The sequence below is a fragment of the Mustela nigripes genome, chromosome 2, assembly GCF_022355385.1.
Source record: "Mustela nigripes isolate SB6536 chromosome 2, MUSNIG.SB6536, whole genome shotgun sequence".
Taxonomy (NCBI): Eukaryota; Metazoa; Chordata; class Mammalia; order Carnivora; family Mustelidae; genus Mustela; species Mustela nigripes.
This window is the reverse complement of record NC_081558.1, coordinates 51,647,383-51,674,327: the sequence shown is the minus strand read 5'-3', so window position 1 is coordinate 51,674,327 and position 26,945 is coordinate 51,647,383. Positions and strand designations below refer to the sequence as shown.

General features: G+C 39.4%; 1 protein-coding gene across 4 annotated transcripts in view; it reads right to left on the bottom strand.

Moving 5' to 3' along the window:
* FANCD2 (FA complementation group D2) overlaps nucleotides 1-26,907 on the bottom strand; it is a 59,229-nt gene extending 32,322 nt beyond the window's left edge. The window contains exons 1-18 of one of the 4 annotated variants that reach the window (XM_059390310.1): nucleotides 26,855-26,907; nucleotides 24,847-24,944; nucleotides 22,917-23,057; nucleotides 22,065-22,132; nucleotides 21,799-21,902; nucleotides 20,740-20,800; nucleotides 19,526-19,578; nucleotides 17,723-17,801; nucleotides 16,169-16,293; nucleotides 14,346-14,433; nucleotides 13,093-13,197; nucleotides 12,198-12,298; nucleotides 11,718-11,826; nucleotides 11,246-11,281; nucleotides 7,087-7,230; nucleotides 5,052-5,186; nucleotides 3,018-3,149; nucleotides 1,775-1,885 (exon numbers count right to left, since the gene is read on the bottom strand). In XM_059390310.1, coding sequence (XP_059246293.1) covers nucleotides 1,775-1,885; nucleotides 3,018-3,149; nucleotides 5,052-5,186; nucleotides 7,087-7,230; nucleotides 11,246-11,281; nucleotides 11,718-11,826; nucleotides 12,198-12,298; nucleotides 13,093-13,197; nucleotides 14,346-14,433; nucleotides 16,169-16,293; nucleotides 17,723-17,801; nucleotides 19,526-19,578; nucleotides 20,740-20,800; nucleotides 21,799-21,902; nucleotides 22,065-22,132; nucleotides 22,917-23,057; nucleotides 24,847-24,910 — 1,656 coding nt within the window. In that variant the 5' untranslated portion in view covers nucleotides 24,911-24,944; nucleotides 26,855-26,907. Of the gene's footprint in view, nucleotides 1-1,774; nucleotides 1,886-3,017; nucleotides 3,150-5,051; nucleotides 5,187-7,086; nucleotides 7,231-11,245; nucleotides 11,282-11,717; nucleotides 11,827-12,197; nucleotides 12,299-13,092; nucleotides 13,198-14,345; nucleotides 14,434-16,168; nucleotides 16,294-17,722; nucleotides 17,802-19,525; nucleotides 19,579-20,739; nucleotides 20,801-21,798; nucleotides 21,903-22,064; nucleotides 22,133-22,916; nucleotides 23,058-24,846; nucleotides 24,945-26,309; nucleotides 26,398-26,704 lie in introns of those variants that run through there. The other 3 variants (XM_059390309.1, XM_059390312.1, XM_059390313.1) reach the window with 3 other exon arrangements.
* Nucleotides 26,908-26,945: the final 38 nt, after the last annotated feature.

Sequence of the window (26,945 nt, the reverse complement as noted above, 5' to 3'; positions counted from 1 at the left end):
CCCCGATGCGGGACTCGATCCCAGGACCCTGAGATCATGACCTGAGCCGAAGGCAGCGGCCCAACCCACTGAGCCACCCAGGCGCCCTGCACAACATTCTTAATGAACTTAATGCCACATAAAAATGGTTAATGGAGGGACGCCTGGGTGGCTCAGTTGGTTAAGTGACTGCCTTTGGCTCAGGTCATGATCCCAGTGTCCTGGGATCGAGTCCCACATCTGGCTCCTTGCTCAGCGGGGAGCCTGCTTCTTCCTCTGCCTCTGCCTGCCACTCTGTCTGCCTGTGCTCACACTCTCTGACAAATAAATAAATAAAATCTTAAAAACAAAATGGTTAACGTAGTAAAATTTGTTATGCATATTTTATAATAATTAAATAATATTAAATATATTTAATTAATCAATATAAATTATATAATTAATATAAATTAAATAATTAAATAAAATAAAAAAATAATGATGTAGCTCTATATTACTGATGTGAAGCCATCTCCAAAATATACTGCTAAATGAAAGATAGATGCAGAACAAAAGGAGAAGGAGTGGGGACGCCTGGGTGGCTCAGTTGGTTGGACAACTGCCTTTGGCTCAGGTCATGATCCTGGAGTCCTGGGATCGAGTCCTGCATCCGGCTCCCAGCTCCACGGGGAGTCTGCTTCTCCCTCTGACCTTCTCCTCGCTCATGCTCTCTCTCACTGTCTCTCTCTCAAATAAATAAATAAAATCTTTTTAAAAAAATAATTTAAAAAAAAAAGGAGAAGGAGTGGAATATAGGTAAATACAAATTTGCTAAATGCTCAGAACATCTCAGAAAGCTATAAGGTAGAAAGCAGAAAGGTATAAACAAACTCGTAAATGCTCAGGACATCTCAGGAGGATAGAAATATCTCATGACAAACTCAGAAAGTCATTGCCTTTAGAGAACCAGATGCCTAGAGGACTGAGAGGGGGAAGGCTCATTTTTCACCATGTCTTATACCTTTTGAATTTTGTGCTGTATATTACCTAGCCCCCCTCCCTTTTTTTTTTTTTTTTTTAATTAACAAAAGGTGTTGGTTGTTCAAAGTTACAGTCCAGTATGGATTACTGCCACAGGGTGGCACTAAAGATACAAAAGAGCAACAAGTTCTGATTGCAATGCAATCTCTTGTTTTAGTCCCTTTGCCTGACTTTCTCAGCAAACAAAGACCACCAATGAAAGCAAGCCCAGATAAGTTCACATTAGATGTAGAGGTTCCCTAGAAAACAAGGCAACGCTCTGTGTCCCCACAGCACTCAGTATAGAACCTGAATAGCTTTTCTTTTCTTTTTTAAAGATTTTATTTATTTATTTGATACAGAGACAGACAGTGAGAGAGGGACCACAAGCAGGGGGAGTGGGAGAGGAGATGCAGGCTTCCGGCTGAGCAGGAAGCCTGATGTAGGGCTCGATTCCAGGATCCTAGAATCATGACCTGAGCTGAAGGCAGATGCTTAACCGTCTGAGCCACCAAGGGGCCCCCTGATCAGCTTTTCTTACTCAGTTCCCTAGTCAGCTGATTACAGACCCATTTCTACCCTAATAGACTAAGCTATTTGAGGGTAGAAGGTCTAATATACCTACTTTCTCAATGTTTGGTACACAACAGACACTTAATGTCTGAACATAATTACTCTAGCCTGTGTACTAATAGAAATCAAGTACACAGCCATGGTCTGAGCTATAATTATGTTCAATGAATTTCAATTAAAGAAGTTTAAAGTTTTAAAGGTTTCTCAACACACTGCCTGTTACCTGGATGTGACTGCTGGCTTCATGCTGTTTGCTAAATGCCAGTGTGCTGAGAATATAGAAGAGTTTTCGTATCTGCTGAGGGGACATATTATCCAGATAATCTAAAATGCCCTATGGAAAAAAAAATACCAACAATAAGGTTAGCCACTGATATTTTCCTCCATCAAATAAAAAAATTAAAATCCTTGTAAGAGGTATAAGAAGCATGTGGATAGCCACAAAAGCTCATGTTCTCTCAATCTGTGCCCAGCTGTACCTCCTAGTTCTTCCTATTCTTCTTCATCCTTCCCTTCTTAGTGAAAACAGTGCTCTGTCAAAAGTTACATCTCTGACCTTACTGCTTATCATAACATCCCTTTCAGTTTCCATGCCATGAATTACTTATTCTTTTTCTACAGATGTGGAAGCAGTCACAAGGGAAAAACTTACTTTTTAACATTGGGCAAAACCTCAGCTTTCTCATCCCTAATATGGGGATAACATGACCTACAACTACCTTTCAAAGCCCAGACCTGATTCTGTCAACCCCCTGTGAAAAGTCTGTGATAGCTCTCTACGGTCTATAAAATCAAGTTGAAACTCTTGAGCGTGATATTTGAGACCCTTCATAATCTAACATTGTCCTATGTCTTTCCAGCCTCACCTCCCACCACTTCTCACCATATGTCCCATTTGCCAACCATGCTAGTCTACTTCCTTCAGGTATACTATGGACCCAGATGCCAATTTGCTTCTGTTTAAACTGTCCTCTGCCTAGATGCACTTCCTGTATTTTCTCTTATTGAACCATGCTCAAACTTCAAGAATTACTCAAATCTACTCTTTGAAGAAGTAGTAGTACTTGAAGAATGCAGTTTCCTAGGCCAAATTATTCTTGCGCTGGTGCATCTACAGCACTTAATCTTTCTAGGGATTTCTCATGTTGTAGCTACAGAGACTTGTTTATGTGTTTTACTAACACCAAAGGCAAGAACTAAGTCTTATATACAGAGCACCCAGAATAGAGCCTGCATATAGGTACAAAGAAGTATTTGCTGAATGCATTAATACAAACATAAATGAGTTATCTTTTTTCCTATTATTTGCCCATTACCCCACCTCCTTCCCACCCGCTCCAACCAATTGTAGTGCTCAATATCTAGAACACAAATTAAATTGCTGCTAATTAACAGATGCCAGATATCTCTCAAATACATGCAAGAAAGAAAAATGACTCAAAATATGTCACTGGAGGGACACATACCTTCACAAACACAGCATTCAGCCTCATAGCAGAAAGGTTTAGAACTACCAACTCCCGGAGGACATCCAATGCAGTATCAACTTCAGCTTCATTCCCGCTGCAGATATGAGTCACTAGGGCACCAACTACTTCCTACACAGTAAAGCGTCAACAGGATAGTGTGAATGAAAATATGACATGGCCATCTTGAAAGGGTTAATGCTTGAGACCATTCTAATCTCAACCTACCCTATCTCATTGTCTAATTCTATTACGTACTTTTCATTAATGTTGTTTTCAGGAGGTTGAGGATTATGTCAATCTAATTACACAACCATCTACTCCTGACTTATTTCCTAATATTTATCAGGGAACACTATGTAAGCCCTCCTGGTTTTGCTCCCTGGCATAGTCTCTTTTTTCATATGGGTAAAATACTACCCTTTAAGCTATGGTTGTACTTAATCTATTAAAATTTACTAAAAAGATGAACTCAGGGAGCCTGGCTGGCAGCATGTGACTCTTGATCTCTCAGTTGTGGGTTTAAGCCCCATATTGGGTGCAGAGATACTTAAAAATAAAATTCTTTTTTTCTTTTTCAAAGATTGTATTTATTTACTTGACAGAGAAAGACACAGTGAGAGAGGAAACACAGGCAGGGGGAGCAGGAAAGGGAGAAGAAGCAGGCTTCCTGCCGAGCAGGGAGCCTGATGGGGGGCTTGATGCCAGGACCCTAGGATCATGACCTGAGCCGAAGGTAGATGCTTAATGACTGAGCCAGCCAGGTGTCCCTTAAAAATAAAATCTTAAAAAAAAAAGAAAAAAAAAAAGAAACTCAAGAAGTTCAAGGTTTTAAAGGTTTTTACAGGTTAGACTGGCATGTTTCAAGCAAACATGAGCCATGATAGTATCTCCAGGACATTAAGATGGTTCCAGAAAAATATCTTGTATGCCATTCTCCCTTTCCTTTATACTGCTGCTCCATACTGAATCATATTGTTTTCTCAAATGCAGCAGCTAGCTCATGCCCTGCTTTAAATTTTTAAAATTTTGTCTTTATTTTTACAAGTTCCATGAAAATGTTTTGACATTGTTAATAGTATGTTTAGCATGTACAAAAAAATACAAAGTAAGACACTCTGTTGATTTCATAATCACTTTCCACAAGTAGAGCCTCCCCTCTCTGGATATGCACTATTAAATTTTATGTTTCATGTTCATGGGAATAGAGTTACACCCTCAGGCATTTCCCCTTTATTTGTTTTTCCCCAATTTTTTCTAGAGAACAACGCCAGGATCAACTGGCAGCTGATCATTTGCAGCTAAATTTTAAAATTGCTCTTTTTATATACTATGAAAGCTGCCCGATAACCCCAGCTATTTTAATCATGGTTTATTTAAAAGACTAGATGTGGGGGCACCTGGGTGGCTCAGTGGGTTAAGCCTCTGCCTTCAGCTCAGGTCATGATCTCAGGGTCCTAGGATCGAGCCCTTCATTGGGCTCTCTGCTCAGCAGGGAGCCTGCTTCCCCCTCTCTCTGCTGGCTTCTGCCTACTTGTGATCTCTCTGTCAAATAAATAAGTAAAGTCTTAAAAAAAAAATAGACTGGGGGCGCCTGGGTGGCTCAGTGGGTTAAGGCCTCTGCCTTCGGCTCGGGTCATGATCCCGGGGTCCTGGGATTGAGCCCCACATTGGGCTGTCTGCTCTGCGGAGAGCCTGCTTCCTCCTCTCTCTCTCTATGCCTGCCTCTCTGCCTACTTGTGATCTCTGTTTGTCAAATAAATAAATAAAATCTTAAAAAAAAAAATAGACTGGATGTGGACCTTCATTTTCAAGTCAGAGAATTTTAGACCTCAAAATGCAAAGTTAGAAGTCCAGTGTCCCTTATTTTATTAAGACTAGGACTAAAACTAAGTTTTCCCAACTCCCAGTTCTGAGTTCTTTTTCCTTCAATGTCTTCCAACGAACAAGAAATAAACATCATATTACATGCAAGTGACTTGGAATTGTATTTCTTCCTGTTCCCTCCTTTCCAAAATAAATATTTCGACATACCTGCTGACAGTAAGTGTCAAAAAACTTAAATGCGTATTTGTATAGGAGACTGCCAAACAAAATGATACTCTGGTCGAGGGAGTGCAACAAACACTGCGCCAATGACAGAATAGATGGGCAAATATCCTTAAGGACCTTGAGGGGGTGAAGAGGAGACAAAAAAAAAGAAGCTGTGGGAGAAATTTAGTTATTGCAGAACCAAGACTTCCTGACCCTTATAGGATTTCAGAGTTCTCCTCACCAACTCTCATTTTAACTTAAGGTAACATAATCTTTGTTTTACTCAAAATTATCTTTCATCATTCTGAGTTTTTGCTTAGGATCAATGGGATTCAATGTATGGATAAGAAGTGACCTGGAAGCTGAAGAAGTTAAATTATAAGCCTAATAGCATTGTTCCTATCTGCCTAATTTGGGACTAGAATCCAGATCTTTTTTTTTTTTTTTGGAGAGAGAGTGAGGGATAGAGCACAAGTGGGGTTGGAGTATAGGGAGAAGGAGAAGCAGATCCCCTGCTGAGCAGGGAGCCTGAGGCAGGGCTCAATACCAGAACTCAAGGATCACCACCCGAGCCAAAGGCAGACGCTTAACCAACTGAGCTACCCAGGTGCCCCTTAAATCCAGATCTTCTGAATCCCAATATCCTCACTCAATCATACTACCTCTCTGGGGATATACTGGGTCTGCTCTTCCTTGGTTATGATTTGAAATCAATCTTTAAGGTTCAATACCAATTAAATTGATTTCTTCTGAGATCAAAAAGAGAACTGATCATGTCTTAGCAATGGGCAGAAGATGGACATTAAAGGACCCAAAGTAAATAACCAGTTTAAGTCCAGTTTCTTTATTGATACCATCACAATAGATAAAAAATCTTAAATTAAGCCCTGAATTGGGTATAATGCTTTGCTGAGGAAAATGCAATAAAAAAATTATATATGGGGCACCTGGGTGGCACAGTCGGTTAGGTATCCAACTCTTGGTTTTGGCTCTGGTCATGATCTCGAGGTTGTGAGACTGAGCCCTACACTGGGCCCGACATTTAGCACAGTCTGCTTGGGCATCTCCCTCTTCCTCTGCCCCCACTCCCTAAGATAAATAAATAAATCTTTAAAAAATTATATATGATTTCTGCCTTCTGGAAAATTATAGCCCAAAACACATATTATTGCCAGAAATAAGCACAGAAAGGACTGCAAGATAAAATAATAGAAACATTAAATCCATTTCTAGATATAAAATCTTAAGACCCAACCATATATTCTCATTAGTACCTAAGTCAAGCCCCAAACTATTGGTTATCTAGCTTTTTAAGAAGGTATACGCTATTAATATCCTGAAAATTCACCAGAAAATACTGTTCTTAACTTATAAAATTCTAATCAAATGGTTTATATTTCAACAGGAAAAAACCACCCAAGAGTCACATGGCCAAAGAGGGATGGTTCAAAAGATGCATAATTATGTCTCTATTAGCATTCTTCTGGTCCTGTTTTGCTCAGGGTTTTTAAAAACTGCTTAGAACAGGATATAGAAGCAAGTTTGTCAAAGCTATGGACCACACAGGGCTAGGTAATTAAAATGATTAATGCAAAGTTAAGATTTGAAAGTCTCAATGAGCTTGGAACAACGGGCTGAAACTAACATGAAGAAACTTTTATATGGGAGCTACAAAGCCTTTCATTTTAAGTTAAAAATCAAGTTATACAAGAATGTAAAATTAGAAAACCTGAACTAAAACATTTCCTGTAAAAAAAAAAAAATTGGGGGCTTGAGTTTAATCAGTTCAACATAAATCAATTTTGTCACCTTTTTTCTAAAAAGATGAGACACCAGTCTTGGGTTGGTTTTATTAACAGTATAACATCTCGATCAAGGTAAGTAAGAATCCTATTACATTTTGAAAACATACTGAGCTGTCAAAAGTCAACACCCAGCAAAGGCGTATTGTCAAGATTTCCACACTGAGTAAGAAAGATTAAAAATGACTTCTCTATAACTTTCAGACTAATGTTGCTAATTCTCTGCCACTTACCAAGTCATGAATATAGAATGTACTCTGCAGCAGCTGTTCTTGAAAGCAGCCTGATCGAATCTTATTTCTTAGCACCCTCTCAATGTACTTCTTTGTCTGAGTGTTGGTGCTATAGATGATGAGAAGCATTGCCAAGTCGAAAGTCTATTGTCAACAAAAATGACAAGAGAAAAAGAATTTAATAAATCAGTACATTTATTGTCGTGAAATAGCAGCTCACAACTTTTTCCCATGAAAACATAGAAAGGGTGATACTTGTTTGTTCAACACACTCTCATGGGAGTATCTACATTTTTTTGGTCACAAAACCCACAAATTTTTTCAGAGAAATGAAGTGCTATAACTATTAACCACTATTATCTTTATGAAAACAATGGAATATAAACTGAAGTAATATTATTACAGAATAAACTCTGAAGACCTATATATTTATTAAAGAAAAATCACTTGCCAACCTCAGGATTTATTTCATTATTATTAGGAAAACTACTTTCTGAAAAGTTGGAAAGACTGTAAATGCTTCTCAATATGAAAAAAATAAAATTCTGACAGTCATTTTTAGAATATTATACAACCATTAAAATGAATGAGCTAGGGGTGCCTGGGTGGCTCAGTGGGTTTTGCCTTAGGCTCCAGTCATGATCTCAGGGTCCTGAGATAGAGCCCTGCATCAGGCTCTCTGTTCAGCAGGGAGCCTGCTTCCCCCTTTTCTCTCTCTGCCTGCCTCTCTGCCTACTTGTGATCTCTCTGTCAAATAAATAAATAAAATCTTTAAAATGAATGAACTAGACTACATTTTTTGACAGACACTCACAACATTGTGAAGTTTAAAAAAAAGCAACCTACAAGACAATAATAATAGTAAGATTTATTTTTGTAAACACAATATACATAAATATGTTTAAACATAAGAGTTAGAATGCTTGCACTTACATACACATACAGCTTGTATATGAATAGGAAAAAAGTCTGGAAGAATTATCCATGAAGAATGGAACAGAGAGTGAAGAAAACCTTTTTAACATTTTTAACATATTAACATTTTTTAGATTCCTTGTGGGGTTTTATCTCCACAATTAGCTTGTATTAAATTTGTTTAAAAAAGAAGAAGGTTATAGAGCAACATCATCTGTCACAATAACTCAGTATTTATTCACTGTAATTAGTTGATTGTATATGTTTGTTTATATTTGAAATTTGTTTCTTTCATGTATTATCAGCATAAAGAATTTTTACGTAGTTTAAAAAAGAAAAAGGTTAAAGAAAGTCAAGCAACACAAAAAATAAAAACAACTATTCAGAACTCATACAACATAGCAAAACACTAAACATTCCAAGAATGGATCAAGAATTCCTTTTTTTTAATAGATTTTTATTTATTTGAGAGAGAGAGGGTGCATACACAAGCAGGGGGAGCAGCAAGCAGAGGGAGAGGTAGGCTCGCCACAGAGCAGGGAGCCTGACATGGGACTCGATCCCAAGACCCTGGGATCATGACCTGAGCTGAAGGCAGATGCTTAACTGACTGAGCCACCAAGGTGCCCCACCAAGGATTTTTTTTTTTAAGATTTTTTTTTTTGACAGACAGAGATCACAAGTAGTAGGCAGAGAGGCTGACAGAGAGAGAGAGGAGGAAGCAGGCTCCCTGTGGAGCAGAGAGCCTGATGTGGGGCTCGATCCCAGGACCGTGGGATCATGACCCAAGCTGAAGGCAGAGGTTTTACCCCACTGAGCCACCCAGGTGCCCTGGGATTTTTTTTTAATGTTTCTTTTTCTTTTCTTTTTTTTTTTAAGATTTATTTATTTATTTATTTGACAGACAGAGATCACAAGTAGGCAGAGAGGCAGACAGAGAGAGAGGAGGAAGCAGGCTTCCTGCTGAGCAGAGCCAATGTGGGGCTCGATCCCAGGACCCTGGGATCATGACCTGAGCCGAAAGCAGAGGCTTTAACCCTCTGAGCCACCCAGGCGCCCCTTATTTTTCATTTTTAAAGACTTTAATTTTATTTGTTTGACAGAGAGAGAGGGTACACAAGCAAGGGGAGTGGGAGAGGGAGAAGTGGGCTCCCTGCAGAATCCTGATGGAGGGTTTGAGCCCAGGACCTGAGCCGAAGACAGATGCCTAATGACTGAGCCACCCAGGTGCCCCTGCCCACCAAGGATCATTTAAAAATTTTTTTCATTTTAGAGAGAGCAACCACAAATGGTGGGTTGGGGGAAGGGTAGAGGGAGAGAGAGCCTGACATGGGCCTCCATCTCTGAGATCATGCCTGAGATGAAATTAAGAGCGGACACTTAAGCACTGAGTTAAGCTCAGACTGAGCCACCCAGGTACCCCTGGGCCTAGATCTGAACAGACATTTTCTCAAAGACCTATGAACAGCCAAAAGACACATGAAAAGATGTTCAACATCACTAATCATCAGGAATGTAAATCACAATGAGACATCACCTCATACATGTCAAAATGGCTATCATTAAAAAAAGACAAGAGACAACAAGTGATGTTGAAGATGTAGAGAAAGGGAACCCTTGTGCACTGCTGGTGGAATGTAAATTGGTGTAGCCCCTATGGAAAACAGTATGGAGGTTCCTCAAAAAATTAAAAGTAGAAATATCATGTGATCCAGAAATTCTACTTCTAGGTATTTTTTCAAAATAACTAAAAATTAATTCAACAAAATATCTGCATTCCTATGATCCCTGTACATTATTTACAATAGCAAAGACATGGAAACAACCTAAGTGAAAAGCAAATGTGGTAAGTACACAGACCACAAACACACACCTACCTAGACACACACAGACACACACTGGAATATTATTCAGCCAGAAAAAGAATGAAATCTTGCCATTCGTAACAATATGGACAGATTATGAAGGTATTATGCTAAGTGAACTAAGTCAGACAAAGACAAATACCTTATGATCTTGCTTATATATGGAACTCAAAAAATAAAGAAACAACAAAACAAAACACACAAAAAACTGAATTCGTTGACACAACAGATTAGTAGTTACCAGAGGCAGGGGGGTTTAGTCAGTAGAGCATACAACTCTTGATCTTGGTTGTAATTTCAAGCCTCACATTGGGTAGAGGGATTATTTAAAAATAAAATCTTAAAAAAAAAAAAAAAAAAAGGATTTTCCTGTTATAAAATAAATAATGGGGCACCTGGGTAGCTTAGTCAGCTAAGTGTCTGACTCCTGATTTGGGCTTAGGTCATGATCTCAGGAATGTGAATTCAAGCCCCTCATTGGGTTCCACTCTAGGTGTAGAGATTATTTTAAAAATATACATATATATAAAGACATTGTAGAAGCATATAAAATGTTTATGATACAATGTCGAGAAAAAAAATCAGAATGCAAAAATTACATAATAATTAGAAATCTGCAAAAACAGATAAAATAGATATACAGGTGGCCAACTGTTATGCAAAAATGAAAAAAAGAAAGAGTTGTATTAGGGTATTTTGATCCTTCCCAAAAAACTGAGTTTTTCATTGTTTAATTCACTATTGTAAAAGCTTTTAAAATAGTCACCCAACAACTGGATAATCTGACAGAACCTCACAAAATAAAACAGATTCCAACTAATGAAAAATCCTTAATGGGAACCAAGTAGTACATAAGAAACATAATCATCTGGCTTCTCACAGAAGAAAAAATTTCCATAATTAAAACAGCTTCAGTACTGCTGCCTTGACAGTAAATGGATGGACTATTTGACTCACTCTGGTCAGGCTGACACCGGCAAAGGTAAGTAAAACATGGAATGCCATTATTTTGACAATTACATTTGCCAGAAGGAAGGGTAATCAGATAGACACAGGGACCCAACCCATGCCCCAGTGACTCCTGTCTTCACTTCATCTGTGGGGACTTGGTTCTTTGGGACTGCAACTCACTGTGCTTGTTTGGAATGTTAATATTTCCCCTTATGGATAGCCTGGGTTTATTTCATTGCCAAAATGAGTAGGAAACACTATCCAGCAAGTCATCCCCTCCAGATTATCTTCTCCAGACAGCTAATGTTTATTACACAGCTACAGAAGGCACAGAAGGGATGACTGGAGAGAGTGACAGAAAAGGAAAACTAGCCATATAATTAATTTTAAGTCCACAGTACTTAAAATTCATAGTATTACGAGTTTACCTTGTGTTCAGACACTGAGGCAGTGTTTTCAATCGCCTAGAAAAAAAAGAGTCACGAAAGTATCATAACACAAAAGTAGAACATGTTTCACCTTACTATTTTTTTTTTTTTAAGATTTTATTTATTTGACAGAGAGAGAGATCACAAGTAGACAGAGAGAGAGAGAGAGAAGGAAGCAGGCTCCCTTCCGAGCAGAGAGCCTAATGTGGAACTCGATCCCAGGACTCTGAGATCATGACCTGAGCCAAAGGCAGAGGCTTAACCCACTGAGCCACCCATGCGCCCCATGTTTCACCTTACTGAGCATGCCCCATTCTCCTGAGAAGCAATCTGTCCATGTGGGAACCATCATCTGTCACTTCTACTTGACTGATTTTCAACACTTTTATTTCCACCTACCTTTACTTACATATCCATCACTGATTACCACCTACTCCCTCCTTATGTTCAAAGTCATGAAGATCTCACTCACCTTAATCCAGGCTTCTGAAATGATCTTCTCATATCTAACAGCTGACTTTATTACATCAAAGAGGAGAATAACACAGTCCTGACTGTTGTTTTCTTGATTTCCTGAAGAACTACAAGCAGCAGAGGGGGAAAAAAATAATTCTTCCACTTACCAGAGAGGAACCTATAAAACCTGGGTTCCTGTTACTAGCCAAGTGCCTGTTCCAGCTTCATGTGTAAAATGGTTAATAAACTTGTACTGTAGTCTATCTAAGACTGATCTGAATTGCCAGGAGAATATACCCCACCCACCCACATACACATGTACACATACATTACATGTACTACATACATATAATTTGAAGCACTGTATAGAGATACATACAAACAATATTATTACCACTATTTTTAGTTGCAAGTATTAAGATCTACTGTCCTGGCTTCAGAATAAATGTCAGAAAACTTGCCTTGCCTATGTGAGAAAAAGGCAACGACATTATACCTTTGTTGTCCTTTATTTTTCAACTTGCTTTGGGAAGCCTGAAACCGTGACGGCAAAATACAATGCTGCAGATCCAACTTCTCCCGGAGCTCAGAAATTACCTGTGGAAAATAAATATTAAGTTATGTATTCTGCTCATTCATAAGCACACTCCGTTCTTTCAGTAGAACCATAACAATCCCCTGAAAGACTGAGTAAGAAGAATCAAGAGTTTTTATTTTTTAAGATTTTATTTTTTTTTTAAAGATTTTATTTATTGATTTGACAGAGAGAGATAACAAGCAGGCAGAGAGAGAGAGGAGGAAGCAGGCTCCCTGCTGAGCAGAGAGCCGGATGCACGGCTTGATCCCAGGACCCTGAGATCATGACCTGAGCCGAAGGCAGCGGCTTAACCAACTGAGCCACCCAGGCACCCCAAGATTTTATTTTTAAGTAATCTCTATATACAACGTGGGGCTCAAACTCACAACTCCAAGATCAAGGGTCACATGCTCTACTGACTGACCTATGGAGTGCCCCTAGACAAGGCATTTTAAAAAGGAGAGTTGATGAAAATAGTTAATGCAAGGATAGTATGTCATGCCCTTCAAAATTCCAGAATTCCTTGAGGTATTACAATGAAATAGCAAATTAAACTGTGTAATGGCTTATATGCAACAATAAATCTGGCTAGTTCCATTCCATTGCCTGAATACTATCTGGATTAAGCAACATCATCAGTAGGTTTGGAAACAGGGAAGAATTAGAAGCTATAGTTTTAATAATGTATCTTAATGTATCTTCATTTAGGTACATCTCTTTTCCAATACTGACTTTTACAAGGGCACCACTGCTATACTCTGTACTCTCAGAGATGTAGCATGCGATTGGTGTTTGTTGGGAAATAATAGGGTACCTCAAGTGCATCTGCAGCTGTTACAGAATGAAGAATGAACTTGATTATCACAGGTAAATCGTCCAGTTTGACAGATAACAGCTTCCCCATCACCAACTGGCGGACCTAAACATAAAAAGCACAAAAACCTTAAATTTATGTTAATACCTCAACCTAGTATTGACCTGTTAGGTAAAATCAGAAAATCTACTTTTCTCATTCAGTTTTCTCACTTGTCATTTAGGAGGAAAACCACCTCATTTTATTTTCAATTTTATTCCAACTTACAAGATTTTTTTTTTTTAAGATTTTATTTAATTTATTTTACAGAGAGAGAAAGAGAGATCACAAGTAGGCAGAGAGGCAGGCAGAGAGAGGGGGAAGCAGGCTCCTCACTGAGCAAAGAGCCCAATGCGGGGCTCAATCCCAGGACCCTGAGACCATGACCTAAGCTGAAGGCAGAGGCTTAACCCACTGAGCCACCCAGGCACCCCCAGCTTACAAGCTTTTAATTGTTAATACCACAGTTTCTTCAAAAACAGACAGGTGTTGGGGCAGCTGGGTGGCTAGGTCAGTTAAGCAGCTGCCTTTGGCTCAGGTCATGATCCCAAGTTCATGGGATAGAGCCCCACGATGGGCTCTCTGCTCAGTGGAGAGCCTGCTTCTCCTCTTCTTCTGCCTGCCACTCTGCCTACTTGTGTCCTCTCTCTCTCTCTGTGTCAAATTAATAAATAACATCTTGAAAAAAACAGACAGATGATAAACATAAAAGTGTTATTATCTTATAATTTAGAGCCTGAATTTTCCACTGGCTGAAGGAAGACATATAAAATTGTTATTCCTATGAGGAACAGTGTGTAAATATTATCCAAGATAGAGATTGCCACTAAAACTTACTGCTTTGAAACAGAGCAGCAAATCCATCATACTATGGCATATGAAGTTCATCAGAAAGAGATGAAATGTCATTCAATATGATTTCAAACATTTTTTAAAGATTTATTTATTTGAGAGAGAGAGAGAACATGAGCAGAGGGGAGGGGCAGAAGCCAACTCCCCGCTCAGCAGGAATCTGACATGCAGCTTGATCCTGGAACTTTGGGATCATGACCTGAGCCAAAGGCAGATGCTTAACCAACTGAGCCATGCAGAAACCCCTGCATCGTTTCAAAATTAAACTTTATACGCAACTGCTTCATAGCAATAAGTGACTGACATTTGTTCTGGGAGGTAACAAAGCTGGCTCTGTTTCTGGAGAGTGGAGTCCTTCCTACCTGAGACAGGAGCTTCAGGTCAAGTCGGAGGCTGGAAAGAACATCCAGGATAGGAACAGTGAGTGCAGTATTCTCCATTAAAATGTCACTGTGAATGGTACAAAAAGAGAAAAGCTGTGTAACTTTTAACAGAGCTGGGCAGATATTTACTCAGAAAAACCACTTAGAATATGGGAAGAGAGGACATACTCAGTTCTCACTAAACTTGTTAATAGTGTATTTCATTAAAAAAAATTTTTTTAAAGATTTTATCTATTTACTTGAAGAGAGAGAGTGAGCACATAGGCAAGTGGGGGGAGGGAGAGGCACAGGGAGAAGCAGACCCCCCACTGAGCAGGGAGCCCAACACAGGGCTCAATCCCAGGGTCCCAGGACTCTGGGATCATAACCTAAGCCAAAGGCAGGACACCTAACTGACTGAGCCTCTCAGGCATCCCTAAAAATTATTTTGATCTAAATAAAAATACATGCTTGGGCCATCTGGGTGGCTCAGTTGTTTAAGCATCTAACTTTGGCTCAGGTCATGACCTCAGGGTCCTGACAGTGAGCCCCACATCAGGTTCCCTGCTCAGCAAGGAGCCTGCTTTTCCCTCTCTCTTTGCCCTCCCCTCACTCATGCTTGCTCTCTCTCTCTCAAATAAAATCTTAAAAAAAACCCACATGTTCATTACAGAAAATTCAAATAGAATAGAAATGAGAAGCCCTTTCCTCACCATCTCCACTACCCACAGGCAACCACTATTGAGTTGGGCACATATCCTTCCTGAGAAAAGGAAAAAGAACACCTACAACAATTACAGGGAAGTATGAGAAGTATGACACATGTACATGCAAGGCATTACAGGAGAACAGAATAGAGAACAGTGATGGAGTCTAAGAAAAGGCTATGTAGGGGCGCCTGGGTGGCTCAGTGGGTTAAAGCCTCTGCCTTCAGCTCAGGTCATGATCCTGGGGTTCTGGGATCGAGCCCCGCATCGGGCTCTGCTCCGCAGGGAGCCTGCTTCCTCCTCTCTCTCTGCCTGCCTCTCTGCCTACTTGTGATCTCTGTCAAATAAATAAAATATTAAAAAAAAAAAAAAAGGCTTTGTAAAAAGACAAGCTAGAATTAAGCAGGCAAAGTGGGTGATATACTGCTACACCCAGAGGGAGCAACGTACCCAAAAGCACAAAGGGAAGAAATCAATGGACATTTCTGGAGGTAGTTTTGCAGACAACTAAAGGAAGTATTACAAACTGAATTTTTAAAAACTATTTTGAGGGTAAGCAGGAAATTGCATTAAAACAGAAATCCTACTACACAGGAATTTTGTTCTCCCTTCTTTAATTAACTGCCCTACCAAGTACTATTTTTCATGTAAATGATAGTAAGCAATGCTCTTAGCAATGGGTCCAATGTGATGTACACCAGAATGAATCATTTAGGGACCAAGGAATGCAGATATTTGGTAAGATCCACAAATAATTGGATATAGAGTCACAACTGAGGACTCCCTGGGTGGTGCTAATGAAACAGATGGATCATGTCTAGGTCTCCAAAGACCAATTTTATATGCCTAATCCTAAGGCAGACTTCATATTCACAACCACTATACTATTTTTAAAAAAGTAGATGGGTTACCCAAATATATCTTCATTATTACAAAAACAAGTCAAATCCCACACCTACTCATGGAAAGCAGATACCATCCTCTTTTATATAAATAGGAATACATTACTACTACTGTTTTTAGACAAGATCAGGCATGTTCAGGGTGGTATGGTCATAGACCTACTACTGTTTTCATTCTGCAGAGTTAAGGCTCCCACAGTGGGAACTTACCCACCTGAGTTCTTTCCCCACATCAGCATGCTGGGAATCGCCTAGGATCTCAGGAAGGCTGGTGACAAAGTCATGCTGCAGGTACAGCGGAGCAATACTGATCAGCTGCATGAGCTTGGTGGTGAGATCCTGCAGTGAAGGACACCATTAGAATTGTTGCACACTACCAGAACAGAGAAAGATGTCCTCCTCATGAATTGTAGAGATAGAATTATTTTTGTATAATATGGTACCTATACATACATTCAAACTCAAAGCCTAAATACAGAGGTCAATGACCCAGAAATTTTCACACATGGTATGGTACATCATCTAGTGGGTCTGTTGTATACTTTACTTCATTTAAGATTTTATTTATTTATTTGAGAGAAAAGGAATAGAGGGAGGGAGGGAGAGAGAGAGAGCGAGCATGAGCAGGTGGAGGGAGAAGCAGATTCCCCATTGAGCAGGGAGCAGGACATGGGGCTATATGTCAGGAAACTGGGATCATGACCTAAGCAGAAGGTAAATGCTTAACCGAATGAGCCACCTAGCCACTCCTACTTTATTTCATTTAACCTTCACAACTCTATGGAGTCTGTGTGACAATTCCTTTTTTTTTTTTTAACTTTTTGGGGTGTTTTTGAAGATTTTATTTGACAGAGAGATTGAGAGAGAGCACAAGTAGGCAGAGCAGCAGGCAGAGGAAGAGGGAGAGGGAGACGCACGCTTCCTCTTGAGCAGGGAGTGCAATGCGGGGATCAATCCCAGGACCCTGGGATCATGACCTGAGCTGAAGGCAGCTGCTTAACCAACTAAGCCACCCAGGCACCCCTATTTTTTTTTTTTTAAGCAGACTTCACACCCAACATGGGGCTTAAACTCACAACCCAGAGATCAAGAGTCGCATGCTCCACTGATGGAGCCAGCGAGGCACCCCGACAATTCCCATATCCATGAGGATATGCACTGCCCCAAAACACACAGTAAGTACAAAACAATAAATACACAACAATACAGAATTTCAGTCCACATGGAATTCCAAAACTCATGTTCTTCCAAATAAAGATTTAGCCTTGGAATGCCTGACAAAAATTAATAGAATGATTTAAAGAACTCTGGAAAAAAACAGGCCTTACACACTATGCTCAAAACAGATTCAATTTTACCACAGTGCTTAATAACAAATCACATAATTTAAAAACTTACTAACACTTTCCTCATATGTAATCAGATTAAACATTTGCAGCACAGGCGGTTGGTCTGGGATCTCACTGATTTTGAGAAATAAAATATAGTCATCTGTGTACTTTGAAAGCTACTTAATTTCTTTCCAAATATTTGTTTAATAGATATCTAGTCATCATAATTAGAAAAACTTTTTTTCTGGAGAAATTTAAAGGGTGAAACATCCATGATTCTCAAATTATGAAAGATGAAAAAAGCTAATAAATAGAAAAATGTGAATTTTCAGTTTAGGAAAGAAAAAAAAAAAAACCACTGCAAATTCCAAAAGTTTGATTAAGCATGGAAAACAGACTCTCTAAATCCAAGAGACAGAGCGAGTCCCAAAGCTTACCTTGCCATCCACAATTCTGTCAAGCCATTTCAGTTGACTGATGATGAGTCTAGGCATGTTAAGTCCATCACTGTTCACACTGAAATGTTAGGATAAGAAGATAGAAATTTAGCTTTTCTGATTTACACAATAGCAAACATTAATAGTGCACAAACCATTTCAGACATTCAATTAACACTGACTGAATGTTTACATATCGCAACCTGCTTTAGACACACAGGTGACATAGGAAAAGCATGACACATACATGTTAAGATGGAAGAAGACACACTAAACTATTAACAGTGGTTGCATCTGGGGAGGGTTTAGTAAGGTTAAGGAAGGTCTGGAGAGTATTTCTTAATAACAATGTAAACAAAAAAATAAAGGCAATAAACTTGAACAAACTAAACAAGAAAAATTTTTAAAGGTAGAAAAGTGTTAAGTATTGAAAAAAGCAAGCATATACTATTTTGGAAACATAAAAGGTCGAATTAGACTATGTCTGTGAAAGTACTAAACAACCATTTATAGATGAAGAAGTGCTGGGGGCAGCTGGATGGCTCAGTTGTTTGAGCACTCAACTCTTGGTTTTGGCTCCTGTCATGATCTCATGGGTCGTGACATCAAGCCCGGTAAGGAGCTCCATGCTCAATGGGGAGTCAGCTTGAAGATTCTCTTGCCCTTTGCCCCTCCCCACACTCATGTGCATGCTCACATGTGTGAAAGTGTGCCCTCTCTAATAAATAAATAATTCTTTAAAAAAAAAAAAAAAAGGAATGTTGGCTTAGTTATTATTTCCCCCCAAATGAGAGCATCTGCTTTCTTCCTCCTATGTCTGAAGTTTTGGACTACCTCCAGTTTTTTTTTTCTTTTTTTAAAATTATTTATTTATTTATTTTTATAAACATATAATATATTTTTATCCCCAGGGGTACAGGTCTGTGAATCGCCAGGTTTACACACTTCACAGCACTCACCATAGCACATACCCTTCCCAATGTCCATAACCCTACCCACCCCCCTTTTCCCAACCCCCCTCCCCACCTCCAGTTTTTTTTCTTGACAGTATTCTTAGTCTTTGTTTAGTACAGTCAAATTTAACTACTGAAAAAGACAAAAAACATCTACATGAGCAATTCAGGCAAAGCCATCTGTGAAGATCTATCTTCAAGTGTATTATTACTATATACAAAACCTAGAGGGGCGCCTGGGTGGCTCAGTGGGTTAAGCCTCTGCCTTCGGCTCAGGTCATGATCTCAGGGTCCTAGGATCGAGCCCCACTTCGGGCTCTCTGCTCAGCAGGGAGCCTGCTTCCCCCTCTCTCTCTGCCTGCCTCTGCCTACTTGTGATATCTGTCTGTTAAATAAATAAATAAAATCTTTAAAAAAATTTGTATCTTCAATTATTAATGAGCATTTAGAAAAAAATGTTTGATGCTCTTGTTATTTCTTTGTGAATTGTCTGTTAGTGACCTTTTTCTACTTTTCTATTATTCTTTTTTTCCCAACTTAGTTATTTTTTAAAGCAAATTCTAAAAAATTTAGTATGCATACCCTATAATATTGAAAGGGTAAAGAACAGTATTCATAGAAGATCTGATTCCAGTCAGTTTATTGTGTATCCTTCTAAGAACATGCAGTCATATAAACAGACGAAATTTCAAAAAAAAAGACCCCACTGGAATTTTAGCAGTCAATTAAGAATCTGATGTCATGATCAACATGACTTTCAGAGAAACTGATGATGTTTCAGAGTAATCTTTTCAGAGAGAAACTTAAGCACACTAAGGCAATTTAAGCATTCCAGAATAATTCCACTTACTTTTCAAAAAGAAATTCTGGCAACTTTTCAAATAAAGTTTTGATAATGGCAGGCTAAAAAAGAAGACATAAGGAGTTAGGAGATGGTCTTTATTTTATTTTATTTTTTTTTAAAGATTTTATTTATTTATTTGACAGACAGAGATCACAAGTAGGAAGAGAGGCAGGCAGAGATTGAGAGAGAAGGAAGCAGGCTCTCCGCAGAGCAGACAGCCCAATGCGGGGCTCGATCCCAGGACCCTGGGATCATGACCTGAGCCGAAGGCAGAGGCTTTAACTCACTGAGCCACCCAGGCGCCCCGAGATGGTCTTTAAATATACAACAGAAATATATAATTAACCACAATTTGCTCCAACAAGAGCTCTTGTTGTTTTCAGGAGGAAAACCCTGCTATACTGAAATCTTATTTTAAGAATGGCCAATTGAATGCTGCCTACATTTTGAACATAAGCTGTTGGGACACAGAGACTTGTCAATGATGTGTCTCCTAAAAAATTACCAAATGATTATAAAGGTAGCATTTAAATAATCAGATCATCAAAAATATTACTAAACATGACAACTGTTAACCTATGAAATGCAGACTTAAGATTATCAAATAGTTTGCAAGAAAAGAAGATTTCTCTCCAGAGGAGTAAGAGGGATCTTAAATGTAAGCTAACTAAATTATATTGAAGATTTCCAAAGTAAAGAAAGGGACAGGAGTATGGGAAGATTCACAGTGAAGATTCACAGAAGGAAAGAGAAAAAATGGAGGACAGGGTAAGGCAAGACTTTCCATTGTACGTTTTTATAATCCGAAACATTTAAAACATGTTAAGGCATTGTCTATTCAAGATACTAAAAGAGAGAGGAGGAGGAAAGGGCAAAATCAAGTTAATCAGCAAGTAAAAATTGAAATGGGAGATGACCAGATGTGAATATAGCAGAGATATATAAGGTACTCAGAGCACAAGGGAGGAAAGTTTACAAATCAGGAAGGAGAGGCTGATGGAATAAGTGAGATTCCAAAGAAATGTAGTGGGCCAATCAGCTCAGTCCAAAGCCACAGCAATTGCCATACCAGATGCAGGTGAGCAATGAGGCTATGGTAAACTACTGCAAACCTAAATTCCCTGTTAACTCTACTAAACCCTGAGCTCAGGCATTATACTTGGGCATACACCACAAATCAAGTCCATTAAATGTACACAGAAAAAGTGACACAGTCTCACCTGTAATATGTCAATTCCCAGAAGCAATTTAATGAGGCTCTTAGAGTAAGATGTGCCTATGCTGTTAAAAAAAAAAAGAAAAAAGAAAAGATTTGTTTTCCTTAATGTTTTTATCATTTCTTCATAAAATTGGTTAAATAAACAATTTTTAAATTTTTTTGAAAATTAAAAAAATTTTTTATTTATTGGTCAGAGAGAAAAAGCAAGCATGAGAGCCCACAAGCAGGGGAAGCAGCAGACAAAAAGAGAAGCAGGCTCTGCACTGAGCAAGGAGCTTGATGTGGGACTCGATCCCAGGACCCTAGGAACATGACCTGAGCCAAAGGCAGAAGCTTAATTGACTGAGCCACCAGGCATCCCAAATACACAATATTTAAAGAGAAACTATCCTGTTATAGCAGAAATACAGAACATGAAAAAATGGCTTTTTTTTTTTTTTAAAGATTTTATTTGAGAGAGAAAGAGGGAGAGCAAATGCGTGCACAAGCAGGGCGAGTGAGAGAGGGAGAAGCAGGCTGCCCACTGAGCAGGGAGCCTGGTGTGTGGCTTGATCATGACCTGAGCCAAAGGCAGACACTTAACTGTGCCACCCAGGCATCCCTGCTCTCTCTCTCTTTTTTTTTTAAGATTTTATTTCTTTATGGGGGCGGGGCACAGAAAAAGCAAGCATGAGCTAGGGGAGAAGCAGAGGGGGAGGAAGAGAGAATCTGAAGCAGACCCTGAGCTGAGCACAGAACCTGACTCAGGGCTCAATCTCACAACTCTGAGATCATGACCTGAGCCAACCCACTGAGTCAGCCACGTGCCAAGAGAAGATGATTCTTACACAGGGAGAAGTAGTTAAAATTCTATCAACACAGATGAGACACACTCTAGAAAACATTCTGGTTCTTAGTCTCATAACTATAAATTAATAATTTAAAGGTTAAAATTGAAGATAAAACAATTATAAATAAAAAGTGAAATTCAAAAAATTGCATTCTCCCCCCATTGCCATCCCCCAATCCAGTTAGTATAACAGATTAAATGTCAGCAAGATTCCAAGCCTCCAGTCCATACCTGGCTTCCTCATCCTGCAGACGTTCACATGACAAAAGGCACCTCCTGAAACTGTCTTGGTCCTCAATGTAAGATTCTAGGCCACTAACAAATTCTTCTATTATCTTAATGATATTGAAAAAACAAAGAGTAAGATTTTCAGTTTAACATTTGCTGTAGGTTAGCTAAAAATCATTCTAGTCCATTCAACTTTATGCCAGCATCTTAATATTCCCAATTCCAGAGTAGTGCTGGCATAAGCGAAAGTACCAGGAAGAAACTCATACTTTGGGATAAGAAGGATGTTTCCTCAGAGTCTGAAAGAGCTTCTTTTGGAAAACAACTTGATCCACAGCTAAAAGGAAAAAACAGTTGATCAGCAGAGTCTTTAATACCTCCCACCATAGTTTTACTTCCCTAAATATAAGTTTCGTTATCTTGTGAAACCAATAAGGATATTTTTAACCTAATTTCAGAGCCAAATTTTCTAAACCGATGGGAAAACAGATTTAGCTTTGACAGAGGATAACTGCTAAGTATTCTAAAAAGATATGAAATAATGGAGTAATCGATGCCCTAAAAGCAGGGCTTTAAATGGCTTTATAAATTTTCTTCTGAAATTACTCTGACACAGATCTAATTATTCTCTTGAGTATTAATTTATTTTTCCACAAGAAAACACAAAGTATTATTGGTATATGCCATTCTTTTCTTAAAAGTTTTAAAAAATTAATAAATAAAAAATTAGAATTACTTAACATGCATTAATCAGTACTAGAGACTATAGAAATACTCTCTCTAAAAACCAGTATCAGGGCACCTGGGTGGCTCAGTGGGTTAGAGCCCCTGCCTTTGGCTCAGGTCATGATCCCAGGGTCCTGGGATCAAGCCCCGAGTCAGGCTCTCTGTTCAGTGGGGAGCCTGCTTCCTCCTCTTTCTGCCTACGTGCGATCTCTGTCAAAAAAATAAAATCTTTTTAAAATAAATAAATAAATAAATGAAAAGCAGTATCATTGTCATCTTTGTCTCAAGATGGCTGGTGCTCCCATTTTTAATTTTCACTGCCTATTTCAGAAATCCATGATTCAGTTCTGAGCCTTGCACTAAACCCAGAGAAAAGATTTAAATTAAAATATTACTTAGTTGATTCTGACTCTCTCCTGTTTTAAGAATAACTCCTGATGTTTTAAGAAGCTTTAAAAAAATACTGTCATTTTCTTCAACTTCATTGTGAACATGAGATTTCTTTGTCTTCTTGGAAAGTGGCTGCTTCCTGGCTTCTGAAAACAGACAAAATTTTCAAGAATGTGACAAATAGTAAAGATTAAAACTGTAAACCCTACAATAACCCTAAGAGGGAAATTGATGGGTTCTTGAAGAACTGTATTGGAATTGATGCTGTAGCAAAATTTTATCTCTAACAATGGTCAGCAACAGTGGCTTACAAACAAACAAATCAACAAACAATTATTTCTGCCTATTGCATTTTTTTAAAAGATTTTATTTATTTATTTGACAGAGAGTCACAGCAAGAGAGGGAACACAAGCAGGGGGATTGGGAGAGGGAGAAGCAGGCTTCTTGCCAAGCAAAGAGCCCAGTGCGGGGCTCAATCCTAGGACCCCGGGATCATGACCTGAGCAGAAGGCAAACACTTAACAACTGAGCCACCAGGCCCGCTCTATTGCATTTTTATTTGAAGAATTCAAAACATGCCACTTCTAACAAAAATAACCATGGAAATGTTTTCCACCCAAATTCTAAAACAGTTAGTGTGCCTCAAGCTGTTGTCTACAAACCAATGCAATCAAATCACTGAGATGCTTATTAAAAGGACATTCTTAGGGGCCCCTAAGTGGCTCAGTTGGTTAAGTGTCTGCCTTTGGCTCAGGTCATGATTTCAGGGTCCTGGAACTGAACCCCACATCAGGCTCATTGCTCAGTGCAGAGCCTGCTTCTCACTTGGGCTCCCTGCTCAGTGGGAAGTTGCTTCTCTCTCCCTCTGCTCCTCCCCACCCAGTCTTGTGTTCTCTCTCTCTCTCTCTCAAATAAATAAAATCTTTAAAAAATAAAATAAAATAAAAGCACATTCTTAGATCACATCCCATAATTACTCAATTAAAATCTTGAGGATGAGGACCAGGCATATGAATTTTTAAAGAGCTTTCCAGGTAATAATCTTGATGTACACCAAAGTGTGGGAACAAATGATCTTGATGCAGGAGTAAAAAGAATCAGGCAGGTTCTCTGGCATCAAGCCTTTGAGAACAAAGCCCAGGTTGGTTTTATCCCAAGGCTTTCAATGCAAGAGAAGTAATAAAACATAATAAACAAACAAAAACAAACAGTACTTGAAATTAAGTAGGATTATTTCCTCTTCTCCCTTAATGATGTAACAAGTTAGAACTCCCTTAACAGAGTAGATGAATATAATAAATGGGAAAAAAACCTATCAACCTCTTTCCATCAGAACTAAGTAAGGGCCTCTGTCAACCACAGTCTCAAATGGACAGTCCATACTGTTTCTTCACCCCTGGCATGGTTGTCTGATATAATGCCTTTCTTTTATACATCCCTATCACAGTTTTATCTGGATTGTAATTTTTTTTTAAGAATTTCAGTTTTAAGCAATCTCTACATGCAACATGAACCTCGAATTCATAACCCTGAGATCAAGAGTCACAAGCTCCACTGACTGAACCAGGCACCCCCATACTATAATTCTTTTTAAGGGAGGAAAGAGGACCATAAACCTTTTTTAAAGGACAGATGACTATGTTGTACCTTCTGTCTCAGCACCTAGATGATGTAAGTGGATAAGCTCTATAATACTGTTTTCTATAATACTAATTTCTCTTATGGATGTGGAGACTAAGACTGTGGCCATGCCCAAAGTCATACATGGAATTAGAAGCAGAAACTCAATCCCAAATCCCCTGATAGTAGATTCTGTGTGCTCTAACCATTAAGACTTGATGACTCCCAGGACTTAAAAGGAGGAACTTTATCTCTCTTTAAGTGCCTCACACATTTGCTACTGGAAATAAAACAACAAATGACTAGATACTTACTGGAGACATCTTCTATCAGGCTCTCTTTATCTTCTGATTTTGACAGCCTTCTCTTGGAAACCATTTTGACTGGAAGTCTTCTGCAATTAAATTACTTTCTAGAGCAAAATCAGAGAATAGAAGTTACCCTCTAGAAGCTAGATAAGTTTTGAGAAGTTAAAGCTATAGCTCAAAGAAAACTACTTTACCCAAAACCAAAGTAGTTCTAGTTTTTACACTAAAGTTGTCTAACTCCAGGTATTGAAAGAATTTCAACTCCTGTATCTGGTCAATACTCCCTTCCTTTCTAAACTTGATTACCTCGTTGCCTCTTTAGCAAGGCTACCTTCCTCTTGCTGAAGGATGAGATCCAGTTCTCTTTCTGATATCCCAGATCCTTCATAATCTGGCCCCAATCTACCGCTCCTTTAACTCATTAATCCAATATTGAATGCTAGAGACTGCGCTAGGTGCTAGGGTTACAAGTATGAACTAGATATGATCACTGCCCTCAGGGAGTTTACACAGTAATGAGTAGTCTTTTTTTTTTTTAAGATTTTATTTATTTATTTGACAGAGTGATAGAGAGAGAGAGAGCACAAGTAGGCAGAGCGACAGGCAGAAGGAGAGAGAGAGAAGCAGGCTCTCTGCAGAGCAGGGAGCCTGATGCAGGGCTCGATCTCAGGACCCTGGAATCATGACCTGAGATGAAGGCAGCCGCTTAACAAACTGAGCCACTCAGGTGCCCCTAGTAATGAGTATTCTTGAGGTAGTTATTTAGGTACAGTTATGTAAGTGCTATAAGAGAGAAGCACAGGGTGCTATGAGGGCTCACAACGAAATTTAATCTAGTTGGGGGTAGGGGAGATTAAGAAAAGCAGGGACAATTTCTCAGGGATAATTTCTGTGAGAAAAAGTTATTAAAGCAGGGACCTGAAGGCCAAAACAGGAATTAGCCCATAGAAGATATATGAGAAGAGTAGTCTGGGCAGGAAAATATTCAACACAGAACCGGTAATGAGCCTGTAGAGTTAGAAATGAAACTGCAGAGGTAAGGGATGTCCTGAACCTGAACACTAAGGGCTTCTTACTCTATCTTGTAAACCAAAACATTCTTGGTCTCAGTGCTTTTGCATAAGGTGTTTTCACCTGAAATGCTCTTATCTGCCTGGAAACTACCACTCATCCTTAAAGACACAGTCAAATGTCATATTCCTTGAAAAATGTTCCTCCTATCCCCAAAGGAGCTTTCTACTCCAGCCTCCCTGTTCCATAGAGTGTATCTAGGATCCCCTACCACATCACACCAGACTGTGGGGCTCACTGAGAACAGGAACTCAGTCTCACTTATCTCTGTATCCCTAGTGCCCAGCACAGCACCTGGCATAAGATTTCTGAGCATATTCCCTAAATGAGAACGGCTGGCAGGCAGGTAAATACTAATAACTAACAAGAGCGATTCTAAGTGCTTCATAATTACTTACAAGCGTTTTTTGAGGTAGGTATCCTTATTATTCTCATTCAGTGGTGGAGTTGGGTTTCTAAGTCAGGCAGTCTGATTCCAGAATCTGCAATACCTACCAAATATACTTTTGACTATAGTGATGGTTTCCAACAATAGTTAACATTTACTATGTACCACGCACTATGCTAAGGGTTTTCTTTATCCACTGCCTCGTTAAATACTTATAACCATTATCAGCCATTTTTCGGACAAAAATTTAGTTAGGGTCGTCTGACTTCAGGGCACAAGCCCACAACACGGCTCCTTTCCAAAGAAGCCTGAAAGCCTGGTGGGTGGGGCCGACTGTCTGGACCAGGCCGTTCGGAAAGCAGTTGGGGGTAAAAGCCATCGTCATTTTAACGCGGAGGGAGGTACCTGGGGGGGATTATCCCACGACCGAGCAGAGGAGAAGGCCGAGGTTCGGGGCGCCGAGCCCCAGAAGGAAAAGCCGAGCTCCGCCGGGGCCCAGCGAGCAGGCCACAGTGACGCTGGGCCTCGAGAGACCGCGACCGCTGCTCCACTCACCCGCCAAGAACCCGTCGCCGCCCCTTGTTTTTGACTTTGCCGCCGGGCGAGACGCCACGCTGACGCCACGGAGGCGCGCCTCGCCCTGACG